The sequence below is a fragment of the Aristolochia californica genome, unplaced genomic scaffold (assembly GCF_029961685.1).
Source record: "Aristolochia californica isolate CCGP_79_NKW_82.1479 unplaced genomic scaffold, dmAriCali1.0.hap1 SCAF_13, whole genome shotgun sequence".
Taxonomy (NCBI): domain Eukaryota; kingdom Viridiplantae; phylum Streptophyta; class Magnoliopsida; order Piperales; family Aristolochiaceae; genus Aristolochia; species Aristolochia californica.
Genome location: NW_027181804.1, coordinates 325,620 through 347,170, shown reverse-complemented (window position 1 = coordinate 347,170; position 21,551 = coordinate 325,620). Strand labels below are relative to the sequence as shown.

The 21,551-nt window shown below is 41.2% G+C and overlaps 3 protein-coding genes and 1 long non-coding RNA gene across 7 annotated transcripts; 2 read left to right on the top strand and 2 right to left on the bottom strand.

The window, feature by feature from the left end:
• Positions 1–552: 552 nt before the first annotated feature.
• On the bottom strand, positions 553–3,868 carry LOC137948685 (fasciclin-like arabinogalactan protein 17). Of its 2 annotated transcripts, none has more exons than XM_068794821.1 (3): positions 2,444–3,868; positions 1,239–1,362; positions 553–1,020 (listed from the first exon to the last, which is right to left on the bottom strand). In XM_068794821.1, exons 1-2 carry the CDS (start codon positions 3,738–3,740, stop codon positions 1,289–1,291), a joined length of 1,371 nt encoding a protein of 456 aa, XP_068650922.1. In that variant the 5' UTR covers positions 3,741–3,868; the 3' UTR covers positions 553–1,020; positions 1,239–1,288. The 2 variants fall into 2 exon arrangements, with proteins under 2 accessions (XP_068650922.1, XP_068650921.1); XM_068794820.1 differs by having other exon boundaries at positions 553–1,017.
• An 889-nt stretch (positions 3,869–4,757) lies between these two features.
• Positions 4,758–5,800, top strand: LOC137949058 (uncharacterized). The gene is made up of 2 exons (XR_011111681.1): positions 4,758–5,226; positions 5,377–5,800. It is a non-coding gene; the product is annotated as an uncharacterized lncRNA (long non-coding RNA).
• Positions 5,801–7,676: 1,876 nt separating this feature from the next.
• On the top strand, positions 7,677–11,388 carry LOC137947796 (protein ABCI7, chloroplastic). Of its 2 annotated transcripts, XM_068793570.1 has the most exons (4): positions 7,677–7,771; positions 7,927–9,018; positions 10,256–10,515; positions 10,925–11,388. In XM_068793570.1, the coding sequence occupies exons 2-4, from the start codon at positions 8,140–8,142 to the stop codon at positions 11,235–11,237; spliced, it is 1,452 nt and encodes a 483-aa protein (XP_068649671.1). In that variant the 5' UTR covers positions 7,677–7,771; positions 7,927–8,139; the 3' UTR covers positions 11,238–11,388. The 2 variants fall into 2 exon arrangements, with proteins under 2 accessions (XP_068649671.1, XP_068649670.1); XM_068793569.1 differs by lacking the exon at positions 7,677–7,771 and having other exon boundaries at positions 7,869–9,018.
• Positions 11,389–13,571: 2,183 nt separating this feature from the next.
• Positions 13,572–16,864, bottom strand: LOC137947797 (E3 ubiquitin-protein ligase RHF2A-like). Of its 2 annotated transcripts, none has more exons than XM_068793571.1 (8): positions 16,596–16,864; positions 16,025–16,188; positions 15,869–15,915; positions 15,154–15,216; positions 14,955–15,063; positions 14,390–14,778; positions 14,182–14,289; positions 13,572–14,097 (listed from the first exon to the last, which is right to left on the bottom strand). In XM_068793571.1, the coding sequence occupies exons 2-8, from the start codon at positions 16,154–16,156 to the stop codon at positions 13,785–13,787; spliced, it is 1,161 nt and encodes a 386-aa protein (XP_068649672.1). In that variant the 5' UTR covers positions 16,157–16,188; positions 16,596–16,864; the 3' UTR covers positions 13,572–13,784. The 2 variants fall into 2 exon arrangements, with proteins under 2 accessions (XP_068649672.1, XP_068649673.1); XM_068793572.1 differs by having other exon boundaries at positions 13,731–14,097; positions 16,025–16,168.
• Between the last annotated feature and the right edge of the window lie 4,687 nt (positions 16,865–21,551).

Sequence of the window (21,551 nt, the reverse complement as noted above, 5' to 3'; positions counted from 1 at the left end):
GCATCGTTCTCACTGTTGCTGTTTCTGCTGTACGAAGCACAAACCATGATTTAGAACCCAATTTGGATTCTTAGATTGGGACTCAGGCGAACTCAGGTTTGATTCGATCTTAAAGAGTTCCTAGGGCCAAAATTGGCTCAAAATGGCCAGGTAGCACCAACACCACAGCCTTAAACATTATTTTAGTGTGAGGTATATTTGAGTGGTCGAAGGTCAACATCGGGGCTTGCAAACACGACGCTCAGGAAGAATAATAATAATGAGGATTAGAAAAGGACACTTTGATCGCATTGGGAGGAAAAAGCAGCGACTAGTTTGGATTTTGACTAGAGATTATGTAGTCATTCAAGCAATAATTATCTTCTTCTCGTGCGCTTGGTATAAGCACCCAGAATTCTACCAACCTAGGCGGCTGGAGGGTTCTTTTCCTTTCTCCGTCTAAACTCGAGGTGGCAGTGCTACCTCCATTAGAATAGCTTGACGAAAATGCAGAATTAAATAACCTTCATTTGAATTCACAAACACAGAAAAAGCAGAGAAAAGAGCAGCAGAAGAACGAAGAAATGAATTTTTATTGTTGTCTGTCTTTGTCCACTCACATGAGATGGCCATCTTCTTCCCCCCTTTTTTATTAATCCGTGGGCAACACCGGAACTCAAATAGAGTACTGACCCGAAAAACGCTCTCCCCCACAAACACCAAATATTAAAATCTAAGGCTAATACACAAGCAAATGACAGCTACAACCAGACACCCAAAAACAAAACAATATTTATAATACTGTTTATGTACTAATTGACGTTTTTTTTTTTTTTTTTTTTTCAATTTTTTCTCCCGTCTCAGGGGGTTCTTGGGCATATTCATGGCATGATGTTGCTACCCCCATGTCACACGGTGCAGCCACCTTCCTTCAAATCCGAAAAAAAAAAAATAAACAGAAAAAGAAAGAAAAAATCACCATCATCTCCTTCCTGGGTCTGTCTCTTTATACATGCTTTTCCATGATTTTAAATTTACCTGCTGAGGAGAAAAAAGATAAGATAGTACACAATTACAATTTGCTTTGAGATATATATATCTGATTTAACTACTTTTTCAGTGCGATTGTTAAGCAAGGAGAAAGTCTCTCTGGAACATCTGAACCAGGCGTCATCGTGACCCAGACACGACGTTAGCAGTAAAGGAGATTAAAAAAGAGGGGGGAAATGGGAATGGGAATCGGGGCAGTGACGACTGACCTTTGGTGTATTTTGTTGGGTGTGTTTTTTTCTGTTTTGGGTCTTGTTTTTCATTCGCAAGAGGAGAGATGGGAACCCTGTCCAACAGCGCCGAGCATCCAACAAGTTACTTCAAGCAACTTCCCTGAACAAACAGCAGACGAGAAACATTAGATAAAAAGCAAGTGAGAGAGTTGTTAATACACGGCAGTCAAGACGTGTATACAGAGAAGAAAGCATTGGCATTTTCTCATTTCTGGTGTCTGGGTCATTCCCCACATTGGCCACTACACTACCCGGTACCCACCCAACTCATTCGGACCGACACTACACCACACACCAGCTGTCTGCCCCTTCATCATTCCTTCGCCTTCCCCACTTGCGAATTATCTTTCTTCCTTCTCTGGATTTCTACTCCATTTTATGTGACTTTTTGGGTGAAAAAACCAGATGTAAAATCACCCACAGTTCAAGATTGCTAAAAAATAAAATAAAAAAAACTTTAGCACTATAGATAAAACTTAAACCTCAAATGAGCAACACATATAGCAAGATGATATTGAAAAAGTTTTTCAAGTGTTCTTTCTCTAAGACCAATGCTGATATCAATCCGAGGAAACGTTATGAGGGAAGAAAACAAGCCATATTGCTATTTAGGGGGGCAATGAAAAGGCCAAAGAAAAAGGTAAAGTAGGCCAGGTTTGTTAGCTTTGGTTTTTATGGCCGTCTATGATCGCGGTCTGGGATTGAATTTAAGGCTGGGCTACAGCCTGGACGGGATTGATTATGTAATCGAAAAAAAACGAATCGGAGGTTTCGGTTATGTCAATGGGATTGAATTGATTATTAAATAACACTTTTCCTCGATTGTCGAATCTCGTCACGAGCGGCAAGTGCAGACGGGAAGAGTAAAGAGCACCAAACAGTAAAAGCCCGCCCACACCCAGGTTGCAAGCAATTCGTTCGCCCGTGACGGATTCCGGCGATTCGTTCTCAGTTATCTTTTTGGGACATTTTCCCGGTCGAAAGAGAGAAACGGAGACGATGACAAGACCCGGAAAAATGCCGGCCTGTAAATCCTCAGTTTGAGTCTAGCCTTTAAATCCGCCAATAAGTATTTCTCAGCTCCTAATCGATTCAAAATCGTGAAACGATCGGACATGCATAAAGAAAAATAACCGATAAGAGATTTTATAGAGAAAGAGAGTTGAGTACTGAGTACTGACCTCTCCTTGGCGCGGTGACGACCTTACGTTCCACAGGCTTTTTCTCCGTCTCGGTGGTCCGAGCCTCCTCCGGTGGGAAGAGGACGGCGTCCACCCCCTGTACGGAAATCCTCCCGTCGGTATAAATATCAGGATCAACCAAATAGGCGGCAGACTCGCCGTGGCCGAACTTGACGGACCCGTCGGCCTCCCGGGCCACCACCTTGTGCGGGATTCGCAGTGTGTCGTACGCGATCCTGCCGAACCTCCTTACTGCGTTGTACATACTCTCCTCCGTCTGGTACTCCGGTACCAAATGGTAATACATAATCTGCTCCGGAGCCCCTGGTTCGCTCAGCTGGTCCGTCGTCAGCTTCGCCATGGCTTCGTCGTTGGGGGCCAGAACCGTGAGCACGTAGCCCTCCGAGACAAGCCGCCCCATTTCAGTCGCAAGGGAGGTCAAATTCACCAAAATGTCGGCCATCTCGTTGTAACCTCCGTAATGAAGGAGCGTGTGGATGAAATCCTTCACTTGGCTATCGCCGTCGAACCAGCGCTTGGCGCCGCCGGGACCGGGAGCGGGAGCCGGAGCTAGATCCGGGCCGGGTGCCATCGCGTAGTAGACAGGCAGCTTGGGCGGCGCTCCAACAGGAACAGGCGCCGGCTTTTTCAACCGGTTGGTGCGAGGATCCACCTCCGGCGACGCCTCGGGCAATACAGCAGAAATCTCCTCCAGACTCCGCCGGCGGTTGAAGTCCTCCTGCACCGATCGAGGAATCAACAGTCGCTCGATGCCATGAATAACTCCGTCCGGGCGAACCACCGCATTGGGGTGAATAACAGTCGCAAGATCGATTCTCTTCGCGGAATCCTTCGAAAACACAGAGACCTGGTCGCTCGCAAGAGTATCATGCAGCCGAGCCTTCGAACCCGGCCAGTTATCCACCGAGATTCGCCCGGGAATGACATGAAACAGAATCAACGACTGAAGCGACCTCAGATTCCCCGGCTCCAGCAGAAACCTTTTGAACTCAGGGTCTAGATCCCGCTCCAGCGCCTCGTTCCTCGGCGCAAAGATCGTCACATTATGCTTCCCCACCGCCTCCTCCAAAGTCTGCAGCAACAGCGCCTTCTCCACCAGCTCGGACAGGATGGTGTAATGCGAGTCGAGCAGCGCAACAAGGACCGAGTTGGAGTTAATCTGGCCAGGGTTCATCTTCTGGACCTGATTTTCCGGCAATGCAGATGAAATTCCGGCGAGAATCGCCACAAAAACCACGAAAAACCGCTTCCTGACGTCACAAATCTGGAAATCCATGGCGGGAGAGGGACAAAGACGGTAGCTTTCTCTGCTTTTGCCTGGCTGTAGCCTTCCGCGTCTGCGTGTACAGAGAAAAGAGCCTCTCGTCGCAGCAGCTAGCCTTTAATTTTGTGACGTTGCGAGGGAGGCGGATTTGAAGCGGGGCATTCATTGGAGTTTAGTCGAGTGCGTGTCGGTTCCCTTAGACACGTGGCGTGGGGAGGACGATTTAGGGTAACTTTTTTCGCACAGGCTGGGATGGCCCCACCAGGGTGGTCTGGCTCGACTCGTAATCTAGCGCATCTAACCCCAGTTGTCGTTGACTCGACCCGTAAATGACCCGAAAACCTAGCTTCTAAATGACTCTCATACCCTCAGGTCTCAACAGGTGAAGAGACAAAAGCAGGTGAGAGAAAATGAGGGTTGCGATGTCAATTCACTTGGGAGAATCAGCCGGCTTGCGGGTTGCGGCGAGAGGAGGTGAGTTCCTTGTGCTTGTATACTACTGGCAGGATTTTCGCGTTATTTTATCTGGATTAACGAACTAATAACTGTCCCATTTGAACATTAACTGAAGCTTAAAATGGTGATTTTAATAATTAATTAAATATTAATTACCTTCATAATCTTGACGGTCAAGAGGGAAGCGAGCTAGCTGGAGTGGCTCGGCGCACTAGTGACTACCTGAAAGTGGGGCCCACAGTCATCGCTTTCCGTATACTTCACATTGGAGACGCGAGCTGAGCTGTCACTTTCCTTGTTTAGCCAAAAACTTGAAGATTCACAAAAAAGAGGGAAGCGCGGGACGGCGACGTCTCTCCCGCCGGGAGACAGTTGGTCCCGTCAAGTTAACCACGTATGGTTAGGTGCAGAGCGCTTAATGCAACCACGGTTACTTCGTCTCCTCTGTCGGTGGCTCACATTTCTTCCTTTTTTCTTCCATTTACTTGTTTTATACTTTTTTTGTCTCTTTTACCTTTCGCGGCAATTCCTTATTTCTGCAACTCTGTCTGGAGCCTTTTGGTACGCAACAGTGCCGCGAATTTTTTAACGTGATGAATGAACGGTTGATACCAACCGAATCAGAGTTTTTGGTGAGTAGGGTCGTCCGGAGAAGAAGCTTATTCAATTGCCTGCTGCTGATCGACTAGGCTTGTTGCGTAGACGAGTGAGAAAAAGCATGATAAAGCTACGATGAGGGTTTTTTGTTTTAACTTTGATACCTAATTTGCAGAACTTGGACTCGTAGACTAGACATGGGAATCGTCGGATTTTTCTGCCTCTGGTTGTATTTGTGATTTTGTAAAGCGTACTGGGGAGTGGCTTATTTGGTTATTTGTAAAAAGTAATGAGGAGGGGGGGTAGAGGAGAGTTTTAGGTGAATGGTGGTTCAAGAATTGAGGCAGTGAGGTAGGGGGTGATGCTGACGAGATTGTTTTTGGCTTCTGGGGATTAAGGTTTTCTTCTTGGAGGAGCCACCGACAGCAAGGTTATTCTGAGTGAGGTTGATACTGAATTGATCACATTGTGCATTTTTATTGATGTTCTCTGTTTTGCATGCGTGAGAAAGACTACAAATTGGATTCAATATTTATTTTTCTGATTCCTCTTTCTGGGTACTTTCCCTTTCTTTAATATTCATCTTGTCTTGAAGTTTGTTGAAGATGAGAAGATCCATGGTTCAGAATACGATGGAATGAAGATACATGGTTCAAGGCTGGCATGACCAAAAAAGGCCTATGGTGCTACCAGTGCAGTCATTCTCCAAGGGGGGGAGGAGTAGAAGAAGAATCAAGAAGCAGAAAGAGAAGAAATAACAAAGATTCAGCGTTCTTTAGTCCTCAAAATGGACTTCCTAACGTTTACTTAGCTATCAATAGCAGTTGGCAAGTAAAACTTAGTATTCAGAGAAAGACTGCTTGCTGCAATTTGTCTCTACTGGTTTGCTTTCAAGATGTTTCCTTGACATCAACTCCAAATCACAGACACAAAGAAGAAAAAGGTTGCTGAAGGTAAAAATAAAAGTTGTAAATGAATCAAAGACATCAACATGACATCTGCAAGGAGCCTCTTATTTCTTCTTCTTCAAAGTTCAAACAGAACCATTTTCTTAAGCAGAGAAGACTTCTTGCTGCAATTTTTCTCTCAACTGGTTTGCTTTCAAGATGGTTCCTTGACATCTACTCCAAATCACAGCACAAAGAAGAAAAAGGTTACTGAAGGTAAAATTGAAGTGGTAAATGAATCAAAGACATCAACATGACAACTGCAAGGACCCTTTATTTCTTCTTCAAAGTTCAAACAGAACCATTTTCAAAGTAGAAAAGATTTTTGAAAATAAATCAAATTCAATGATATATTTAAGAATTTTACAGACCCAGTAAGAAATTAAAGAAAAGAAGCAAGATGACTTTGCAATTGGGTTGTTTGAACTTTGGCTTAATTCTAATATAAACGCATGAAAACAAGAATATAAAAGGAAAAATAAATTATAAATCATTTATTTGAAAATTAATAATAATAAATTAAAAATTAGATACACCTAACATGACTTTGGTCTATTCTATTTTTTTCTTTTATAACTTTAAGCACCATAGACATTTAGGCAATTTAAAATCATATTCTCATCGGTGTAAATGACATAATTCGACTTCAAGCAAGCAACCAAATTTAACTCCTCTCTCTCTCTCACTTAAATTTTTCCTAAAATTTACAACAATTATTTGACTACTAGATCTCATTTCTACCCTATAAGACCCATTTTCACACAATTAAGTGTTTTGTGGAGACTAATTAACTCCTTACAATGAGTCAGTACACGGATCGACCTTCGCGGTAAGGTTACCATGGGGTTGGAAGGGGGAAGAAAGTCCCCTTCTGTTTTATTAAGGGCAATTTGAAAATTTTATTCTTGTATTGTTATTGCCCTAGTTTCTTCTTTATATTTGGGGTGTCGCTATTAGGGTTTAATCATCATAGGAGTATCAGTGGCCGAGAGAGGTTAGAGAAAAATAATACATGTAAGTGTGTGCGTTCTAAATCTTATTTGTTTTTCCCTTTTTTCTTTCTTCCGATTATTATTATTATTATTACTTTCGCTAATTTAGAATTAGAGAATCTAATGCCTATCATTTAGATTACTCACTATTATTTCTTACCCACTATTGAAACCAGCTACGTTAAAACCTCGAGGTTATAGTGAAGTCGCAACATGAATATAAGAGGGATCGACCTAATCGATATTAAATTCTCTCCCACACGTTGTCATTTGTGGCTCGTGGAAACAAGTGGGAGCGAAACTCGAACTCAGAACCTACCTTGCTCTGATACCTTATTGAAACCAGTTGCGCTAAAGCCTCGAGGTTTTAAGCGCAACATGAATATAAGAGGGATCGGCCCGATCGATATTAAATTCTCAACACCCACGCTTCATTTTGCGTAAGATTGTTCTTCATTATTTTCGTCTTCTCTAGGAAACGAAGCAGAGGAGAAAACGAAAAAGACTTGCAAATCTATTTATTTTTTTCTGCTGCATTTTGGTTTAAGATTCAATGTAAAGCTTCCCTTCTTGAGTTTTCATGGATTTTGTATAAGAATGAAACTTCAAATATAGGAGAAAATCAGGAAAGTTTTCATTCTGCAGATAATCGAAGTGAGAGCAACACTGCACTATTCATAGACAGAATTGACTTCATGCCGAACAATGTCAGCTCGGAAACAAGGATTGAGAATTTGAAATAGAAGAAACACCAGTAAGAACAAGGACGGAGATAGCAATTAAGCAAATTCATAAGCAAACATGGACAGAGATAACACCAGTAAGTGTTTTTTTTTTTACCTTAAACCAACAGCCATTGAAACTAAGGGGAAGCGGAATAAAAAGGGAGAGAAAGAGATCAAGAGGAAGGAAACACAAGTGCAGAACCAGAATCATTGCCATTCGATGGCCGAAGAGGTATCAGAAAGCCTGTTACTTTTCAGAAAACGGAAAATTCATCCCTTTCGAATCGAATCTACAAGTTTTTTAGCTGAAGTAAACTCTTTTTCAGGCATGTTATTAACATTTGTTAAACTTTTTAATTCTGTTTTTTTTCTAGTACGTTTTTTTGCGGAAATCTCATTATTTTAATGCAAAAGTGGTTGCAGATTATACCCATTTTTCTACAAAATAAAAGAACATCTCACTGTTTTGGTGGGGGAGAAGATTTTTGTAGGGAAGGTACAGTCTCATAAGCCAGAAACCGGGAATTTGGGGGAAGAAGAAAGCGGAGGCTTCCACGTGTCATAGGTAGAAGTTTTTACCTGTGACGTTGCAAGTCCAGTTTGCCTTTCACGGGTCTGGCCTTCTGTGACCTTGAGCCCCCCCCCGGCTGAGGTTTCAACCACCAGTTGGGACTCGGAATCGGTAAACAGGGAGATGATGGCTTCTACATCTTTTTCTTTCCCTTCTCATCTCCTCTATCAGAACCCAATTCGATCTTCCTTCAAACCTAAGAGACGAACCATACTTCCATCCCGTTCTGCTCTCTCTGACCCTTTCGTACTTCAGTTAGCTGAAACGTTTGAGGATTCTTTGTCTTCCGTGTCCTCGGAAGCTCTCTCTCTTCCGTTTCTGCAAAAGCTCAGAGATTCCTCGTCCGCGTCTCTCCTCTCCAAAACTTGGCCTACGTCAAAAGACGAACCCTTCCGCTTCACGGATATCTCCTTCCTCAAACAATCGGAAATCGCCCCTGTTTCTACCATTCCTTCCCAATATTCTCGGGAAACTCACCACCTTGGTTTTTATGATTCACAATCCGCATCCCTCTTCATAGTTGATGGCCGAGTTGTCGCAACCTTCTCTGACCTCTCTGGCCTTCCATCTAATGTATTTGTTGGAAGCATTTCCACTGCTCCAGAGTCGTTCATTCAAGATATATCCGATTCCCTTGCTGAATTCTCACAGGGAGACCTCTTCTGGGATCTCAATGGCATGGGGGCGCTTGATATCACTGTTATTTATGTACCTGCTGGGACTCGTGTTGAAAAGCCCCTCCATTTGAGATTTTTCTCAAGCCAAGGAGTTAAAGATGGACTGGAAAGACTACCTGTATCAAACCCTAGGTGTATTGTTGTCGTTGAGAAGGGCGCTGACATTGAAATCATTGAGGAGTATTTTGGAAGAGAAGAGGATGAATCTTATTGGACGAATTCAGTGATGGAGTTAGTGATTGCAGAAGGTGGCAGAGTTCGGCACTCTTACTTACAAATGCAGAATAGGAATGCTGCACATATGAAGTGGACAGTAGTAAGGCAGGTGAGTTAATTACCTTTTGTCCTTAATTGCTACTTCATTTTTATTATAATCAGCTTGATCCTGCCATGTCTGATATGTTAACAGGAATCCTCATCTTCCATTCTGGATTTTTTAGATTGTAGTCTCCCCCTACCATTGTCTCTCATTCATATAATTTGTAGTGTCCAACTCCAAATATGTGGAACAGTTTTGCAGGCAGCTAACTGAAATCAATTTTTTTTATTAGGAATTCTTATTAGTCACTTTCTACCTTGCTTGTGCTTCTAACATCCAGGGAGAAATTAAGTTTGTAATTTGATGTTAAATCTGAAATCTTTCTGGTTATGGCCTTCCATTTGGGCTACTATGATCTGATATGCTGAGGTTATAAAGTCTATCAGGTTAAGTCAGCTGTTGAATTACCCTTGTACATCTGACAGGAGATAGGTCCATCCAATATAGAATCGATTTTCTCCTTTAATTTCCTAGAAGGTATTGAATTCTTGAATTATTTTCTGCAGAGATACTCTCTTGGAGTTTTAGTCTGTTAGAGTAATGAGAACCTCAAAAATTTGAGATTTCAGCATAATTGAGCACCTAGAAAAATAATTGCTCATTTTGATCGCTCCAGTATCACACACAATGCTTCGTTCAGTAAGTTTTTTTGTTTTTTATATGAAAAAGGGAAATAAGAAGAACTTGAGCGTGAAAAGGAAAGAGACACCTGCTTGAGTACCTAAGAAAGTGGTGTTCCTGCTCCCATGGCATCGCTGCCCATATGTAGTGGTTTGATGGACTCAACCATTATATGAAGTTGTCAGCTGTAGGGTAATCCACACCTCTACTATCTAACCTTACTTTGTACTTGAGAAACATGTCTTGGATCGAGTTACTGGATGAAATCTATTTTGATAAGAAGAACCTCCTCTTATATTATTTGTAGTCTCTTTCCCTGGAATTTGTATTATCTACTCCAAGTTTTGCAGTGGGTTTGTAGATGCATTTATTCGTGAAAATTCGATAGCCCTATGCATTCATCAATGGCTTGTGGTAGCGAGAGAAACATGACATAACCTAGGCATGTTGTTGGATATCGTTATCCAGTGTTAACTACTGGTTTCTGTAAGTGATATGTGTGTAATTGTTACTATGCATGCAAGATTGTACAGGTAAATCAATCACTTTTGGTAAACCTGCCAATGGAGTACAATTTACACAAGTCAACTGTTGGGAACTTACAACTTGTCATTTTCCTTAGGAAGCGTCAAGTGGTTATGAGCTTGTAGAGATCAGTACCGGTGCGAAATTGAGCAGACATAATTTGCATATTCAACAACTGGGTCCTGATACAGTGACTAATCTATCAGCATTTTACCTTTGTGGAAGTAATCAAACTCAAGATTTGCACAGCAGGCTAGTCTTGGACCATCCCAGGGGAGAAGCTCGACAGCTTCACAAGTGCATTGTGTCTCAGTCATCTGGCCAAGCAGTTTTTGATGGGAATATTAAGGTTAACAGGTACTCTTTCCCTGGTTTTAACTTCTCCCTATTTCCTCATGTACTGTCTTAAATCCTTTTCCAATAAAAACAAAACCGTATTAAATAAATTTCTTGTCATGTTATGAGCTATAGATTTCGGATGCATTCAGGAAATCTTGGAATTTGAAGAGTATTTGGCCTTCACTGAATGAAATTCTCACACCAGGAGAAGCCGAAGCAATAGTTGCTTGGACATTACAAACCCAAATGTGGAATTTTCTGTTACATTTTAGAAAAACTTATAACCTGTCCTGCAGTCTGCTTATGATACCATACTTCTTAGCTACTTTTACCTGGGTATAAGTGACTTCTGTTGTAGCATAAGTCGGCTCTGATCTGTATCTTTCTTTCTTTCCCAATTTTATGCGTATCTGCATATGTTCTGCAGATTTGCCCAACAAACAGATGCAGGACAAATGAGCCGAAGCCTTTTATTGGCTCCACGAGCGACTGTCAACCTGAAGCCCAACCTACAAATAATAGCTGATGATGTGAAGTGCTCCCATGGAGCTGCCATTAGTGATCTCGAAAAAGAGCCACTTTTCTACTTTCAAGCTCGCGGCATAGACTTACAGACAGCACGGAATGCCCTGGTTTTTTCATTTGGCGCCGAGGTCACAGCACTTCTAGATCCACCTCTGCGCAAGAGGGTGGAGGATCACCTAAGAGGACTGCTCACTGCTGAAGGAGCATTTCAGTGATGGAACGAAATCGTATTAGTGATTACATTTTTCCCATTCTCTTTCCCTTTTTTGAGTACAGATGTTAAGATTTTGGCCAAAAGAGTACAAGAGAACAGAAACTACACAAGGTTGACAAGTAAAAGCAACGCTTAAATTAAAAGACCAAGAACTCAACAAAAATGAGTAGTGCAATCTGAAGCCACATCAATTCAGATATGACACTTGAAATTTTTTAGTTTTTCGTACAGGGAGCTTCAGTGGTTCCTACGAAGTGCAATAGTGATCATGATTCAGAACATCTCTACTTCCATTGTTCAACGAACACAAGCAAGATTTCTTGGAAGAACAGCTCGAGTCTCGTTTTGAAACTTGGTTTCTGCGACCATAAAAATGGTGGCAGTATGTGTCGTATACATCTACACTAATCCATAAGATGAACTTAAGAAGAGTTTAAATAAGCATTTAGTTTATTGACAGCATTGAGAATTTCTCTAAATGGGGGCTTCTCCAAAGCAGTAGTAAAATGCTGGTACCAAATAACTTCTCTATAAACAAATATACATGTAGATAAAGAGGCAAGCTTTAGTATAGATGAACGCTTTTTTCTCCTTTCAAATCCCCTACAATCAAAAAGATCAAAAGCTCTCTCATAACCCCTACTTGGCATCATATCGTGGATTCAGATCTCTGGACTAGACTTTTTCTGCACTTTCAAAAACACCAAAAAAGAATGAAAACATCAGACTATTTACTAGTTCTCGAACTAGGCTTGATTTTCATAAAGATTCAAAGCATTCGAACCAACAAATTAATAAACTGTTCTAAGATCATAGTTCTTTCTGAATCTGTATTGATTTTTCCTCAAAATCTCCACAACAGACTTTGTAGTCCTGACCATTTTCTATGGCTGCTTCAGGCACATCTGGATTATCCAATAAACTAACATCATATCATAAGCAAAATTAGAATATTTGGAACCTGGAGAGAAGAAATTCATCAAATAGTAAAGTCTGCTTCACCTCCACTAGAAACCAGACATACATTCAACCCAAGTCCATTTCTTCCTTCAAATCATACAGAAAAAGTAACATAAAATTCCGTGCCCTCATGATAATTTCCAACATCATAGATGCTGCCTGTAAATTATTTCAGTACTTTGATTACAACATTGTCCTACTATCCTATATCAATCAGTCAAAAATACTATAATTTTTTAATATTTCTCAGCGAGAGTATGAAAAGAACTTCACAACTAAATGGATTTCAGAATCATGAGATGTATATAACAATAACCAGTAACGTGTGGATCAATCCAGATAGTAACAGTGAATCCTTGCAAATATTTCAAAAAGAACCTTGCATCATCCAAGGTGAAGGATGTCAAACAAGCTTGACATTCTTCCATTTCTCATATTTAAAACTACTTAATGTTTCTTAAAAAGCTTAAAATTGTTCAAAAATAGGTTCTCAGATTACTAGCCTATAGTCTCCATCCATGATGTTTTAAAATTTAAGTTGATGCTTTTCTTCTCTGATTGACCTTTTTATGTGGTGAAAGACTTGATTAAGTAAAAATTTTGGTAGTGAGAAAGATTGGAAACTCCCCACAAGCACATTGACATTTTTTTCCTTTTTCAATAGGAAGCCCAAAGCAGGGTTGAACCAGATGGGAATTGATCACTCAAAATTCATGGTACCGCCACCTCCTCAATGTCCTGAACTTTATGTGGAAGCATAACTGATTTGTTCAAATACTCTTTGCACCTCCAGACTTGATACCAAAACAGCTAAGCCAGCTGACAATAATGTCCTACAGAACAAGGTCTACAATTGTTAAGCAAGTTAAGATTTGGGATCCAAATGACAGCATGACCAATCAGACCAAGGATTTGACATTGCTTCATGTTTCGTAAATCAAGTCACCGATATGAGTCAAGATATTCTCCAAAAATGGATATGGGTCAGAGAGAAACAGAGAGCAGTGGAATACATTTCTTTTGTTATGGAAGGAAATAGAACTATAGTTATGGGAAGAAATAATTATCAGTACAATTTCCTGCTTCAACAACTCCATACAGGCTGGCTAACAGTAAAATTCTAAATAAATCCAATTCTTAAAACATTAAGGCCCCCACTGCCAAGGCAAAAAACTGAATAGCCGTAAGTGAAAAAATAAGAATGCCTAAATTCAGTTTCAATTAGAAGCATGAATTAATAAAAGGTTTGATAATCTCAATGAAGTTATGAAGAAAAAGAGCCTACAGGCATCTGCTAAAGAAGTCACTTTTTTGGATAACATAAATAGGCCTTATAAAAGATAAAGTCACTCATATGTCGAACTGTTACATAAAATTGAAAAAAAAAACATAGGATGAGTTCTGAATTAAGATTGAGCTGTGGAGATAGAATTGTACCAACAAATGTCACTTCAAGAATAATGTGGAGACAAATTATTGACAATAAACACAGTGAACTTCAGTACAATCAAAGCAAGCCTCAAACTTTACACACCTTGCAAGAAAATGCTGAAGGTCCATGTGTCATTTGGTAGTATTATACGAAAACTTAATTTGAAATTGAACCAGTAGCACGAGAAGTAGATGAGCTCTCATTTGGACAATTGCTAGCATGAGTGTTCTCTATAATACTGGCATTGTATGGTTCAGAAACTGAAGCATCCTCCATTCGGTGTGATAAAGGACCACTCCCTCTGGCATTATTCTCTCTAGTTTCAAGACATTCCATCATGCGTGACACACTTGCAATTCCAGCATTGACTTCTCTCCTGACTTCAGAACCAATATCAGATACTGACGTGCTGCGTGAAAACAATCTCTCTTTCCATCCTCTTGTACTCTTTGATATGGACTCTTTGTACCTGATAATACATGAAAAAAAGTCATATATATGCTGCTATAAAGCCAAAAATTCAGAGTTAAAAGATTTTAAAGGTAACATGAACCTCATTGAGACTGAATTAAGCCGAGATTTGAGTGACTCTGAAAACGATTGAAATTCTGAAGGGCCTGCCCTGTCTTGATGAATTGGTGAAGGTGGTGCAGCAGAGTTCCTAATAATTAAAGCCACAACATCATGAGCCAAGACGCCATGTGAAGATGCATAAAAGTAAGAAGTGAGAGATTATGTAGCAAGGAGCTGGTAACTAGTACCTATTGACACTGAGCCTACTAGCTGCAACAATGCTTGGTCCAGAAGCTGAGGCAGGAGCAGGTTCAGATTGAGAAGGCAACAACTGAAGGACCCTTTGTGAAGGTTCTTCTGCAACAGCAGTAAGAGGGGGAACTGGTGTAGGAGCAGTAATAGCAGGAGCCTGGTCATCTGTACCCTCTCTTTGCCCAGGGGCCACTGAAGCAGGACCTCCTTGAGTTGCATTTGGATGAGTTGAAAAAACCAAAAATTGTGGACGGCCCTGTGCTGCTGATCGACCCCTTTGACCTTCCCTTCTAGCAAGATGGTGAGCCCGGCCCATCGCAGCAGCTGCTGCTAAGTGCTGGATTATACGCTCCTCGAGTTCAGCATCATTTGTACCAACAGGTAACTGCTCACGAGAAAGAAGATGAAGCATGAATATAACAAATTGGACTTCAGTGCCCAAAAATATTCAGATCATTTCAGAAAAAAGACAGACACCACGACAACTAATTGACAAGGACTTCTAATTGTTTTGCCCAGCCATAAAGACTTCAAAGAAGTATTAAGATAATGACTACAGACATGTTGTAACTCAAAATCTCCAAGAGTAGGATGATGAAATATCGTAGCATTCTGTGGTTGATTAATCCTAAAGCTCCTTTCACGTTCTACTGCCTCGAGAAGTTCTTGACTGCAAAGACCAAATAAAAAGCAAGTATTTACAAGGAAAGCAGAGGAGAAGAAATACCAAAGAAGTAAAAGAGATACAATGTAAATGAACCTGGTGGGATCCTTCAAGCTGATGGGCTGCCAACACATTGGACATTGGGAACTTCTTTGACACCTACAGGACGCATGTGTAAGCCACAGAAATAAGAAAAAAATGATACAGAAACTATTACACTTATTGCAGAACTGCCTATTCTCTTTCAATGCCCGGAGATTATTTCTGTTTCAAAAGAAGTCCAATCAAACCCCAACAAAGAGGAAATAGACCGATTTATAGAAGGATAGTAATCCAAGAAAAGAAAAAACACTGCCTAATAACAGCTTACATCTCTCCACAATAAATGTCAGTGTCCACTCTCCATCATGAGGATGGAGGAACCAACTAATACAGAAATAGACAGTTTTGGATATTGGAACAGAGTCCAGAACACGTTCCTATCCTTAATTCCTTGAAAAAGGAAATGCTGCCTACCACAAGACAAATAGAGACAAATAAAAGATACACAGCTAGCAGAAGTCATCACTGCCTAAGCTTTTTTTTTTTTTTTTTGATGAAGATGAATTTCTATTAACAAGAGAAAATTACAGAGGGGAAGGGAGCAAATCCCTTACAACAAGAGATTGCCTAAGCTCCTGAATAATAAATTGAAGACGAACATCTCCTTAGTTGAGACCAACAATCTTCCTCATCTAGCCAACTTATTAAATACAAAAAATAAAAATAAAAACTGGGTTAAAAAATAAAAATAAAAAAAAACAATGCATACCATTCAAGAATGCACTGAAGGTGAAATTCATGTTTACAAGTAGTCACCTGAACACAATAAAGTGAAATTGAATCAACTACCACTACAGAAACCAGTAGTATAAAAAGAACTTGCAGATTACAATGAAAAATAATAAAAAAATAGACAATCATCTACCGTTGATGGATCGTTGTCACAAAAATCTTCAAGGCAGATGCTACAAGCGTCATCACACGCATCCTGTATCCCACCCTCCACAAAAGCAGCGGCAGACGTGAGATGGCCCTCAATATTCTGGCTCTCGTCCATATTTTCAAAGCCCTGCTACGAAAACCAGTCTCCTAAAATATATACATATATACATAAGAGAGATTTCAAGAGTTTAGAACTTAAGACATTTTCTATCCAAAGGCAGAGGCACGTCTTCAACGAGAATAAGATGCAGCAGGAAGAAATTCCCAAATCCAATCACCAAGTCAGGTAAACGTCACGCAACCAATAATGAGCAAGATTTCAAACAAATAACCACAGAAAAACTCGACCGAGCGACAGATCTAGGATCTAGATCAAAGACACGAACAGGCAATAACGCGAAGATAAATCAGATTACGCAAGGAACAAAACGCAAATCTAGAAGATAACGAAACCGAACGCCAGACACGATTGCAGTCAAGACCACTGAACAAAACAAGCCAAAAGAGAATCACTGCTTTCTACCGATGAAAACCGCCATATTTTATGTGCGTACCTTCCACAGATTCGCCTCGGAAATACCACAGTAGCGTCAGAACTTCACGATCGAACTCAAACTCGTCGGAGAACAGATCGGTGGAATCCCATCGGGGGGAGGGGAAGGGGAATGAGCAGGAGTGGGCACGGTTGACAGAGAAAAGAGAGAGAATAAATTAGGGTTTAGAGAGAGACAGAGCGACGGTGCCTCTCTCTATCCTGTGTCTCTCTCTCTCTCTCTCTTTTTAATTTTTGCGAAACTACGCGTTCAGAATTGGCAAGTCAGAAGAGAATGGAACCCTTTCGACGTTTTGCTTTTGACCATATAATTTATTTCCAGCATCTTTTAATTTTACGGTTTTGCCCCGCCGAATTATTAAGGAAGTTGGGTCCAAGACGAGGCCACCCGGTAAGAAGCTCTATAGAGACATGGTGACCACTATCCAATTTGAGAGACCTCCATGGACTAAGAAGCTAGCAAGAACCTTCACCCAATACCAGGGCTGCGTGTATCGGCCGATACGTACCGGAGACCTCGAAATCCAGCTACCTTCCTTCCATGGTCTCCGGTCAGGACTTGGAATGAGACGTTAAAGGTTGTTACATGTCACGTAGTGGTTCACGGCTTCCTTCATACTATTTCAGCAGATCAGACTGAACGATCGGAACCGTCCGTTAAGACCTGGCCCACCCATAGGGTAGCATTTCGGTGATGATCTCCTGATGCATTCCCATAAATTAGTACCAACACGCGATGTCACCGAACTCGCCGTTTTGGCCTTTATTTATTAAGTAAAATACCGAAAGTACCCCCGGACAAAATTTGCTCGCGCTCTCTGAAAGAGTCATCATCACGGCAACAATAAATTTCCGCGCGTTCAGACTTTTCAACCACGGATGAGGAGGCTCTTAGGGGGAGACTCTCGTGAGAAGCCTTTCCAACCTTCTATGCAAGCATCTCAACGGTCCAAAATTGTTTCCCAAATAGTTAATTTGATCCAACGACCAAGATTATGCAAAATGGAGAAAGAGAAATCTCATTGATCAGAAGAACTGGCTTGTTCGGTTAACCATCTTACCTACCATAAAACCTAGATTTACCATTCTCCCCCATCCATTAGATGATGGGAAGGGACTAGCCTAATATTAATAAATACATATTAGTTCAATCTAACTCTACGGGGGGTTAGTCTCCCAAATGGATTTTTGAAGATCAAGTTCATGTCCAACTTGAAGATCATGTCAATCATGTACATGAAGATCATCTTCACACTTGGTATTAGTATTGACGACTTCATGTGCACTGGAAAACAATTTCCGATGTTAGTGTCCCAACAGGATAAAAACATAAAAAAATTAGAGAATCTTTAAACCCTTACAGTACACTTAATTACAACATAATCCTTAAACCCCAAATTAGGTAAAACAACCATTATTATTACACAAATAAGTTATTTAATGTATAATTAAATATATTAATATATGTATTAATTAAAATTATATATTTAATTGTACATTAATATGGTAATTACATGAGCCAATGAAATGTGTACATGAATAATTACAAATAATAAATAAATAACGTTATAAATAACAAAAACGAAAATAATACGTTGAGTTATTAATTTATTAATAACATATGATATACTTTAACCTGAAAATAAATAATTTAAGAGAAAAAATTGATCTAATCATAACTTTAACACACTATATATTTGTACATAATATATTTTATGTATTATTAATTAATAATATATTATCACAAATTTTAAACTATTGGTTTAATTAACTATAGCAATTGGATAATTATGCCAAAATAATTTATCAAATATTTATTTTAACAATATTTTAATTATGACTATTAAATCACTATTTTAATATAATAATTATAATAAATTAACAGATGTTTGACCTCCCGTGCTCTGCCACGGAGGTTGAGAGGGAGAGGAGCGGGGAGGAAGACCCGAGGGGGGGGGTTAAGAGATGAACGTCGAGAGAAGGAAGGCCTCCCTCCCTCTCGACCTCCATCGTAGAGCCTCTCGGTTTCCTGTACCCTACAACAGAGGTCGAGAGGGAGAGGTCGTAGAGAGGGAGACCGGAGAAGGACGGTGGAGATGAGAGAGTGAGCAGAGATGCCGTTTACTCTTGGGACATGAACTCCTAATTCATGGATGATCATGTACATGACATGAAGTTTGACACTCCCTAACGGCAAAAGGACATGAACCCCCCCCCCCCCCCTATACAAAAAGGTCTCCATGGGCTCATTCGGCCAAAGTGAAGACCAAGTCCAGCCCAGAAAAATTGACACTAGCCCTGTTAACAGGGTGTTAGAGATTGTACTTCACCTTCTTTCATGGTAGAAAAATCGATTCTCTGATGATTTCGAACCCTTGCGCTCTTTAGAGAGGAACGGAACTGGGTGAAAAAGGAAGTGTTCTTCTCATGACCAATCCACAAATCGACCAATTAACAAACAATAGTTCACTGTTTTTCTGAATTCCAACAACAAAAAACTAAAAAGAACATATTAAAAACTTAAAAATGGTGTATGTAACTTGATCCTTCTCCAAAATAGTTTTTGTAGAAAGCAATTTTCCTGAATCCGTGAAGGATTTGCAGGTATGGCACAGAGAAGACAGTAGCTCTTCCAATTGAAGGGAAGGGTTTCACCCATTTGACAGAAACCTGGCACGCCGTTTGCTTCTTTAGACCCTCTCACTGCAAGTCCTTCAGATCATGGAAAACTGAAACCTCCATGACCATTCGTAAGCATTACCAGAGGCAATCAAATCTCAATACATATACAGAAGATGAATCCACGACTGTAGTTCACTGGCAGAACACAAAAACATTTTATACGTTAGCAATCGTTTTCTTGATGGGGAATCTCCAGTGAGGATATACTAGCAGGTTCACTTCTCAAATGGTGGCAGAAAACAGGGGAAACTGGCTCCTGGGTATCAAGTAGAGCCGCCCAACCAATACAGAAAATTGCTCAAAAAACACACTGACATTGATGCATCCGTGGATTTGGATTTTTGAACAACTGCTCCAATTCAACCAGGACATTCGATTCCAGGTGGGCCTGCACCAGGATGGGGGCATTTATGATTACGGACTCTTCTTCTTCTTCTTCTTCCAGAAGTTGAACGACGCAGTAGAATCCAAGTCAAAGTCCAAATTTGCAGAGATGTGAGTTTTATATGTTTATCCACTGTATCACATTAATATTTTGTAGGAATTACAGTTGGAAGAGGTGGGAAATTGTCTACCTGATTCAGAGAATAATCCCGATGGTGAAAATGCCCAGGTTGAGACTTGAGAGGAGGGAGAGGCACATTTTTATTTTTTTCATCGATTTCTTCTGTTTTTGTTTTTTTCCCTTCTGCTCTTCCGTTTTGATTTTTTTACTGCAAAGGATTTTTCCAATCTTCGTCTTCTCTCCGGGAACAGCTTCTCCAAAAGCCGGTGCTGTAGAATTTCGCCCACATCTCCTTCTCCATTTCGGAGACGACGGTGGAAGGAGCTTTCTCCGGTGGCCAGAAGACCATTGCGTCGACAGCGTGTATCTGGAGTTCCATCTCGACCGGTCGTTTTGGCGGGAGCATGGCGTGTTTCTTCGCGCGTTTTCTTAGCCGGCTTCTCTTGATGGCGCGTCTGCACAGCCCCGCCGGCAGCTTCACCACCGCGACGACGAGGAGGTTCAAGATGCCGCAGGGACAGCAGCAGCAGACCGCGGCGCACTCTGCGGCAGTCCCGCCGGCGACCTCCGCGATGCGAGAGCTCTTCGAAGGAGTTTCCCGGGACAGAAGCTGCTGCCGTCGTAGCGACCCCGGCGACTGCCGCGTCATCTCCATCGATTCATCGCTCTCCGATCCCCCTGACTTCTCGCTGCTACCGTCATTACTCCTCTCCTGCTTCCAGGAGAGAAAACGGCGCGACCAATTGCCCTCCGAGCGAGATATCTTCGCTAATTAGAATCCACTGATCCCCTTCCAGGGGCGGAGGAAGAGAAAAACCAACACTTGAAAGCACTGTATAAACAGTAAAACAACTCTCAATCGAGCGAATTCAAGATTCGAGGCCAGTAACCAGAGAAAGAGATCTATCGAAAGAATTGAATATCCAAAGACCAAGAAACAGGACAAGATATCTGCAAAGAATAACGAATTTCGGCGACAACTGCAACTGAAAGTAGCAACAAGCGGTCAATTCGATTTCGTTTCCTCTCCCAAGAGTCGGAGGATAAGAACTAAAAAACCGAAACGTCGCAATTTCAAAACCGACGATTCGAATTTCAAAACCGCGATCTTTTCTCAAGATATACCAAAAGTGTCCTCTAGAATAGATTCTATACGATACGGCTGCTCTCTCAACCTTTTTCTATTCAGATTCTTGCCAGCAGGAAGCCGGAGTAAGAATATGCCAGCGAGAAGTTCAAACTTCAAAATTTCGAGCTGAAGCAAGGAAGAAACGGGGACGGAGAAGGGAAGACATCCGATGGGAGTCCAAGACGTACGACGTCCGGGCACAGTTGCAGCCGGTTTTATAGCGCCGGAACCGCCGTCGTCCAGACGGGCTTTTCGCAGGAAAATGGGGCCGGAGTTAACTAAACTTGGGAGAAGACGGGGAAGGAAGACGTGTGAAGCAGAGTGGATTTATGTGGACGGCGAGATCTTCTGGAAGTCGGTTTTTCTGGCTTGTGAGCAGCGCAGACGACTTCAATTAAAAACGGTGAAGAAAGCGATCAGAGGCTTTAGTGGGGGTACCGGGAGACCTCTCTTTTAAGGTGAGAAGACTTGAATGAGAAGACCTCTTTTACCTTGGTTGCATGGGTTTTATACCTTGCAATCAAGAACGAGTCTTGGTACCGAGTTTCCAAGTTAGATTAGGTGAGTCAGACTGAGATTTCATGAGTTTGGTAGTCAGACTGTGATGCCAAGTTACGTAAGTAAGAGGAGATTACTGAGTC